General features: G+C 36.4%; 1 protein-coding gene across 5 annotated transcripts in view; it reads right to left on the bottom strand.

Moving 5' to 3' along the window:
- Positions 1 to 8,950, bottom strand: part of CFAP206 (cilia and flagella associated protein 206) — a 125,128-nt gene that overhangs the window by 88,559 nt on the left and 27,619 nt on the right. The window contains exons 1-3 of one of the 5 annotated variants that reach the window (XM_053710521.1): positions 4,145 to 4,316; positions 1,493 to 1,604; positions 73 to 156 (exon numbers count right to left, since the gene is read on the bottom strand). In XM_053710521.1, the coding sequence (XP_053566496.1) occupies positions 73 to 156; positions 1,493 to 1,600 (192 nt within the window). In that variant the 5' untranslated portion in view covers positions 1,601 to 1,604; positions 4,145 to 4,316. Of the gene's footprint in view, positions 1 to 72; positions 157 to 1,492; positions 1,605 to 3,941; positions 4,036 to 4,144; positions 4,317 to 8,950 lie in introns of those variants that run through there. The other 4 variants (XM_053710522.1, XM_053710523.1, XM_053710520.1 and 1 more) reach the window with 4 other exon arrangements.

Here is an 8,950-nt window from a genome sequence, read left to right as displayed (position 1 = left end):
TGTGCCACTCGTAACCTAGCCCTTCTTATTTAATTTGTAGTTACCTGGTAAACAGTAAGGATTATACTTTACCTTAATAAGCTTCTGTACATCATTTTTTGTAAGTGTTCTGTCCACATTGAATCCATTTCTTTGATCCAAAACAATAGCTTTAACCTATATGGGTTGTTGCATAAAAAAAACTATTTAAACTGAAATGACAACATAAGTAATTGCAACTTTATTTAGGGATAATACTCAAAAACAATATAAAAGGGCAGTAAACATCTTGAGATTTTTTTTATAACATGTTTAGTTATGTGTAATGAAACAACTTTGCAATATATTTTTATTATTTATTTTGCCCCTTTTCATGTAATTTAGCTCTGAAAATAGAGCATTTTCTAACTCATATAACTGTTCCTAATGGGCTTTAACTGACAGCTGCAAAACAATGAATTTTATACTAACTTTATGACAGTGGCTAGCTTTGCTGTCTGAAGACTAAAGCCCTGATTGGCTCCTCTGAATAAGGTAAATAGTAGGTGGCGTTTGGGTATTGAAAAATATTTGCAGTAAAAAGGATGATAATTTGTTTTAAAAACGTTAAGACTTGGCTATGTTATTCTATAGCAACACAACATAAATGACTTGCAATTACAAAGTGTTTACTGTCCCCTTAAGGGGGGGAGGTTCTCAAAAAAAACTGGGAAAAGATCAAAACAAAATTGGACAGAACAATAAATGCACATTTCTGTTATAAAAAGATGTATTATTTAAAAAACAATGGCAGCTTTTCCTAACAATGGAAAACTAGCGAGTAGTTACAAAATATCACATAAAAACAGAATGCTACTTTCAGTAATAGGATTCTTAAAGGGACAGTCTACACTAAAATTGTTATTGTTTAAAAAGATAGATAAAGCCTTTACTACCCATTCCCCAGCTTTGCACAACCAACATTTTAATATTAATATACTTTATAACATTTAAACCTCTAATTAACTGCTTGCTTCTAAGCTACTACAGACAGCCTCTTATCACATGCTTTTTTATTTGCTTTTCACAACAAGTGACTGCTAGTTCACGTGCGCCATGCCGTGTCATGCGTATGAGGAGCAACTATGTCTGCATCCCATGTCATCACTGATATTATGCTTAGGGTACTTTATTTTTTGCTCCCTCCCCCTGGAATATTTTCTGCAGACACCCATAGCCATATAGATAACATTGTGTTCACGCCCGAGGAGTTTTTTAAAATTTAGCGCAACACAGTACTAAATGTTAGTCAATAGATAATAAATAAAAAGTCATGTGATCAGGGGGTTGTCCGAAGATGCTTAGATACAAAATAATCACAGAGGTAAAAAGAACATTAATAAAATAGTGTTGGTTATGCAAAACTGAGGAATGGGTAATAAAGGGATTATCTATCTTTTAAAACAATAAAAAATCTATTGTAGACTGTCCCTTTAATTCACAACTATTTTGAGTTTTATAATGTCTCACTTACCACAAAAGCCACCAGTGTTTCAGACACAGTCTGTCCCTTTGCTGCACATTCCTGGGCTATTTCCCGGATTATGTTCCTTATGACACTCTCAGCCTGAGGGTGTGACATTCTGCTAAAAAAACAAATACAAAAAAATGTATGTGTGTTTATATATATATTAAATAAACAATCAACATAAAAGACTAAAGCTGTAAATGTGCTTCTATGACTAACAGTTTTGTAGATCATGCTGAAAAAACTAACAACAGATATACCTTGTCAAATTACAGCTACTGCAGGTGTAATGTTTACTGGTTACACATATAATTCACATCAAATATATGCACATTAAAAAAATCAATGTATGCAAATACATTTCCTTCCTATGACTTTTTAAAGGCTTGCTATTAGTGATATTAAAGGGACACTGAACCCAAAAAATTTCTTTCGTAATTCAGATAGAACATGCAATTTTAAGCAACTTTCTAATTTACTCCTATTATCAATTTTTCTTCGTTTTCTTGCTATCTTTATTTGAAAAAGAAGGCATCTGAGTTATTTTTTTGGTTCAGAATCCTGGATAGAGCTTGTTTATTGGTGGGTGAATTTATCCACCAAATCAGCAAGAAAACCCAGGTTGTTCACCAAAAATGGCCCGGCATCTAAACTTACATTCTTGTTTTTCAAATAAAGATACCAAGAGAATGAAGAAATTTTGATAATAGGAGTAAATTAGAAAGTTGCTTAAAATTTCTGCTCTTCTAAATCACAAAAGAAAACATTTGGGTTCAGTGTCCCTTTAAGCCGTTTCTATAATCTCTGAAGCATTTTTGCTTAGCCTGTGACATTCATTGCATTTTCTCCACAGAAACTTATAAAAAACAATAATTATGGATATTTATTAACAATTTGTAACAAAAACATGATTTTATATTCCTCTCTAGAATTATACATATTATTAGAGATACCACTATTTAAACTGCAATTGGCAAATTTTGCTTTAGTGAGGATTCATGGAACACATGAATTATGGTAACTAATTGTGTGCAGTAAAAGGTATACATATGTAAGCTATGGGTGTTTTTAGTATGAGAACCATAGGTAGGAGTTGCCTTGCAAAGAGAAAAACTGTAGGTTTACCATTTAATGCTGTTCTATATTAAATTTGCAGTACCTTAGATTTGGTGAAGCCCAAAATCCATTTAATTGTACTTTTTACTGTCTGAATATTAAAAAAAAAAAGGTAATGATCTCTTTATATGTATATCTATTAAGCTGTAACATAAGAAGTGCATAAGATCAAAATACATTAATATTCAAGGCATAAACAATGAATTTCGTAATTGGCCTTATCTGAGTTCCTCTGAATGTTGATAGCTTTATAGCAGAGCTTTCCAAACTTTTCATGTTGGTGACACACTTTGTAGACCTACATCATTTCGCGACACAGTAATTCAGTTGTACTAGCAAAAAGGAGGTTAAACTAACTTGTTTTAAAAGATACGGACACATACATATATTATATAATAACAAAATGTATTAACAAATAACAGTATGTATGTGCAAGAATTAAAAAAAGTTTAATAACACCAATAGCTGCTTACTATTTTAATGGGATGTATGAAGTTGATGGGATGAACACAGTTTCGGAATATTTGGTGTAATATTAGATAAAGACACTCACATTTCATCATCAAGCATTTTTAAGCTTCCACTTCCTATCCATATATCAAGAGCAGGAGCAGCAATGCACTACTGGGAGCTAGCTGCAAAAAAATCCCACTGACTTCTGACTTCAGCTCAGCATTTAAGCTGCCACCCTCAGAGCTCTGTGAGTCCGACTGACTACTGCCCGAGCTGCAAACACTGCTGTCCCACTCACTGGCTACACTTGCAGTCACGAGCCAATTAAGGAGACTACACGTGCAGTCAGGAGCCAATGTTACGCCAAATCCGCCAATGGTAATAGTTTCAGTTCCCACTGAGCTGTGCCAATTGGTTAAGATGATCTGTGACCCACTAGGTATCAATCACGTGTCAACCATGTGATATGTGTAGCAGACAGGTGGAAAGTCAGAAACCAAAAAACAATTTAATTTTTTTTTTTTAATTTAAAAAAATTTGTGCTGAAGCAGGGACACACCTACACACTGCTGCCGACACACTAGTGTGTCCCGACACACAGTTTGGAAAGCACTGCTTTATAGCAAAATGCCCATGGAATGCACAAGGGCTGTTCTTCACATGGCCATAAGCCATTATGTTTGAATGAATATATAAAATAAATGTAACACTAGTTCTATATGTTATTGCCTTTTTAAATAAGGTGTTGGTAGCAGAGTTAATTTAAAGCATGGAAAAATCACATTTCTAAAAATGTTTTGTTTAACTCCGTGTATTATTATTCTGTTAGCTACTTATTTTACTTTAGCCTCTTTACTGGATACAACAAGAATCGCGCTCCATTTACCTCAACAAAACAAACAAAATCAGTAGGAAATAAACCTCATCAGCTGAGTTGCAACAACCTCCTGGCTGGTATCTTTCGTCCAAAAACTGCAGCGGTTGTTTACTACTGGGTAACTATGGAGACGGTACAGAGTCCGCAAACTGAGCATGCGTAGTGTAATGCTATCTTTAAAATGTCAGCCATATTTTATTCTGGCAACGTACCTACGATGTAAGAAGTAGTCCGCAGACAATGCACTTTACATTGACACGTTACAGTAAGTAGAATTACGGATTTCATAGACTGTTCTTATCGATTATTGATGCTTTTTACTCGTTGCAAGTAGGGCCACTACCTGCCAGCCGGTGTTGTATCAGAAATGGTGCCCCTGTAGAATTCCGGGTCCTCGGCAAGAATCGGAACTCCGCCCCTCACCGCAGCTACTCCCATTCTCCTCCCACCTCATACATTTCCATATCCCGTCTTGAAAGCTCAGTCTCCATACTCGTGCATGAGAAACATCCCATGCCGAGTCCCCCGCCACTCTGCTATCGCAACAGCTTCTTCTGCTGATGTAATGCAGCTTGTCACACGCTCCCTTCAATATGTCATTAGACAGCTCCTAATGCTCTTCAAAAATACCCCAATACATATTCTGCTGCATTTTTTTATGTTTAAAGAAACAGTTTGTCATATAATTAAATAAAGATTAATAACAATAATGTGCATTATTGTTTACTACTTTTGTTCTTTGGATATCCTTTGTTGAAAATACTTTATTGAAATACTACAATACATATTCTGCTGCATTTTTTTATTTTTTTTATGTTTAAAGAAACAGTTTGTAACATCATCAAATAAAGAATAATAACAATGATGTGCATGGTTCTTTACTACTTTTGTTCTTTGGATATCTTTGGTTGAAAATACTTTATTGAAATACTCCAATACATATCATGCTGCAATTTTTTTTTTAATGTTTAAAGAAACAGTTTGTGATATCATCAAATAAAGATTAATAACAATTATGTGCATGGTTGTTTACTACTTTTGTTCTCTGAATATCCTTTGTTGAAAAGTGTTTATTGAAATACTCCAATACATATACTGCTGCTTTTTCTTTAGTGTTTTTTTAATGTTTAAAGAAACAGTTTGTAATATCATCCAATAAAGATTAATAACAATAATGTGCATGGTTCTTTATTGAAATACTCCAATACATATTCTGCTGCAATTTTTTTTTTAATTTTTAAAGAAGAATATCATCAAATAAAGATTAATAACAATAATGTGCATGTTTTTTTTTTTTTAAAACAATAATTTTTATTGAAGGTCGTTAGATACAAGATAATAATAATATAATCTGATACTTTTTTGTTTGTTTTTTAAGGACAAAGTACAATACATAATAAAAGTATACAATATTCGATACTTATATATAAAAAAAAAAAAGATATGTCTTATTTTGGAGAATATTTCAAATTATGAGCTATAACATACTTCAATACATATTTAGCCTCTTTTAACAGAAAAAAAAAAGAAAGATAAAAGACAACATGAAAGAAAGAATATACTCCTAATCTGTATCGAAGTTAAGTACATTACTAAATATTCATCACAAAAATTGCCCTAATCTAACACTTTTAGTTTATAGACCAAATGATAAGTCCAAGAATCAAAATATTAAACTTGGATGTCATATCCAGAGGAGAAATTGTAACTAGGGAGGCTTAGTATTAGCTTTCCTTGATTGGTCCCAACTTATCCCTAGTTATTTAACTAATTCGACCTTAATTTTATACAGAGCCTTAGAACCACCATTGATTCAATTATAAAGTTCCACAGTTGAGGGGATCGGGGAAGGGGGGGCGAAAAAAAGAAGAAGAGAAAAAAAAAAAGGGGAGGAGAAGGCGGGCCCTCCCTTCACCCACCTAGGCAAATCATTATAAAAATTATATAAGCATAGTATTTTAAGTTATACCAATATATATATATATATATATATATATATATATATATATATATATATATATATATATATATATATATATATATATATTGGTATAACTTAAAATATATATATCTTAATCCAGAATACAATTTTTCTCTTTTTTTCCCCTTTTTTCTCTTTCCTTTTCCTCTTTAGAGATAACCAAAATACCTCCATATCACCAAAAAAGGCCCAACATTATTACATAACATGGGTATATTCCAGATTTATCAACTACCTGATTTGATGTTTATCTAAAAAAGCCTTGGCTTCTTGTGTTGTTTCTAATCGTAACTGTTTCGTTTTCCAGGTATAGTTTAATTTTAGCTGGATAAATTAAATGGGCAGATAGGCCCATATTTATCAAACTGGTACAATATGAAGCCATACTCTTCCGCCTTGCAGCAGTCTGCCACGAAAAGTCTTGAAATAGTAAAATTTTACTATTATCAATCTCTAGGTTTTTAACTTTCCTATATGCTCTTAAAATCACTATTTTGCCCTGAAAATTCAAATATTTAATCATAATAGCCCGTTTCTGTGTGCTATTTTCTGTTCTAATAGAACCTATTCGATGTGCTCTTTCTGCAATAAACCTTTGTGGTTTAATGTCAATCCCAAGAGCTTGTGGAAGTGTTACTGAAGCAAAAAATATTAAATCCTGAAAATTACTATTTTCTGGTAATCCTTTGGCGTTCTGGCGAGACGCCATGAGATCCAGTTCTGGTTGGCCCCAACGTTGAACCAATTGTGCAAACACCTCCGGATGGAGTTCCCACTCCCCCGGATGAAAAGTCTGTCGACTTAGAAAATCCGCCTTCCAGTTCTCTACACCTGGGATATGGATAGCTGATAGGTGGCAAGAGTGAATCTCTGCCCAACGAATTATCTTTGAAACTTCCAACATCGCTAGGGAACTCCTTGTTCCCCCTTGATGGTTGATGTAAGCCACAGTCGTGATGTTGTCCGACTGAAATCTGATGAACATCATTGTCGCTAGCTGAGGCCAAGCCTGAAGAGCATTGAATATCGCTCTTAATTCCAGAATGTTTATTGGGAGGAGGGTCTCCTCCTGAGTCCACGATCCCTGAGCCTTCAGGGAGTTCCAGACTGCCCCCCAGCCTAGAAGGCTGGCATCTGTCGTTACTATTGTCCAATCTGGCCTGTGAAAGGTCATACCTTTGGACAGATGGACCCGAGATAGCCACCAGAGAAGAGAATCCCTGGTCTCTTGATCCAGATTTAGTAGAGGAGACAAATCTGTGTAATCCCCATTCCACTGACTGAGCATGCAGAGTTGCAGCGGTCTGAGATGTAGGCGGGCAAACGGCACTATGTCCATTGCCGCTACCATTAAGCCGATTACTTCCACACACTGAGCCACCGAAGGGCAAGAAGTAGAATAAAGAACACGGCAAGAATTTAGAAGTTTTGATAACCTGGACTCTGTCAGGTAAATCCTAATTTCTACAGAATCTATCAGAGTTCCCAGAAAGGAAACTCTTGTGAGAGGGGATAGAGAACTCTTCTCTTCGTTCACTTTCCACCTGTGCGACCTCAGAAATGCCAGAACTATGTCCGTATGAGACTTGGCAATTTGACGCCTGTATCAGAATGTCGTCTAAATAAGGGGCCACAGCTATGCCCCGCGGCCTTAGGACCGCCAGAAGTGAACCCAGAACCTTCGTAAAGATTCTTGGAGCTGTAGCTAACCCAAAGGGAAGAGCTACAAACTGGTAATGCCTGTCCAGGAAGGCAAACCTGAGAAACCGATGATGATCTTTGTGTATCGGAATGTGAAGATAAGCATCCTTTAAATCCACTGTAGTCATGTATTGACCCTCCTGGATCATAGGTAGGATGGTGCGAATGGTCTCCATCTTAAATGATGGGACCCTGAGAAATTTGTTTAGGATCTTGAGATCTAAGATTGGTCTGAAGGTTCCCTCTTTTTTGGGAACCACAAACATATTTGAATAGAAGCCTTGTCCCTGTTCCTCCTTTGGAACTGGGTGAATCACTCCCATAACTAGGAGGTCTTGAACACAATGTAAGAATGCCTCTCTTTTTATCTGGTTTGCAGATAACTGTGAAAGGTGAAATCTCCCTTTTGGAGGGGAAGCTTTGAAGTCCAGAAGATATCCCTGGGATACAATTTCCAACGCCCACGGATCCTGGACATCTCTTGCCCAAGCCTGGGGGAAGAGAGAAAGTCTGCCCCCTACTAGATCCGTTACCGGATTGGGGGCCAATCCTTCATGCTGTCTTAGAGGCAGCAGCAGGCTTTTTGGCCTGCTTACCTTTGTTCCAAGCCTGGTAAGGTCTCCAGACCGACTTGGACTGGGCAAAAGTTCCCTCTTGTTTTTTATTAGAGGAAGTTGATGCCGCGCTCGTCTTAAAGTTTCAAAAGGCATGAAAATTAGTCTGTTTGGCCCTTGATTTATTAGACCTGTCCTGAGGGAGGGCATGACCTTTTCCTCCCGTGATATCAGAAATGATCTCCTTCAAACCAGGCCCGAATAGGGTCTGCCCCTTGAAGAGAATATTAAGAAGCTTAGACTTTGAAGTAACGTCAGCTGACCATGATTTAAGCCATAGCGCCCTACGCGCCTGAATAGCAAAACCAGAATTCTTAGCCGTTAGTTTAGTCAAATTAACAATGGCATCAGATACAAATGAATTGGCTAGCTTAAGTGCTCTAAGCTTGTCAAGTATATCGTCCAATGGGGTCTCTACCTGTAAAGCCTCTTCCAGAGACTCAAACCAGAAGGCCGCCGCAGCAGTGACTGGGGCAATGCATGCAAGAGGCCATAGAATAAAACCTTGTTGAGTAAACATTTTCTTAAGGTAACCCTCTAATTTTTTATCCATTGGATCTAAGAAAGCACAACTGTCCTCGACGGGGATAGTAGTACGCTTAGCTAGGGTAGAAACTGCTCCCTCCACCTTAGGGACCGTCTGCCATAAGTCCCGTGTGGCGGTATCTATTGGAAACAATTTCTTAAAAATAGGAGGGGGAGAGAACGGTACACCTGGTCTA

The sequence above is a fragment of the Bombina bombina genome, chromosome 4 (genome assembly GCF_027579735.1).
Source record: "Bombina bombina isolate aBomBom1 chromosome 4, aBomBom1.pri, whole genome shotgun sequence".
Classification (NCBI taxonomy): domain Eukaryota; kingdom Metazoa; phylum Chordata; class Amphibia; order Anura; family Bombinatoridae; genus Bombina; species Bombina bombina.
Note: the sequence above shows the minus strand (reverse complement) of the source record. Positions and strands in the feature narration are given on the sequence as shown.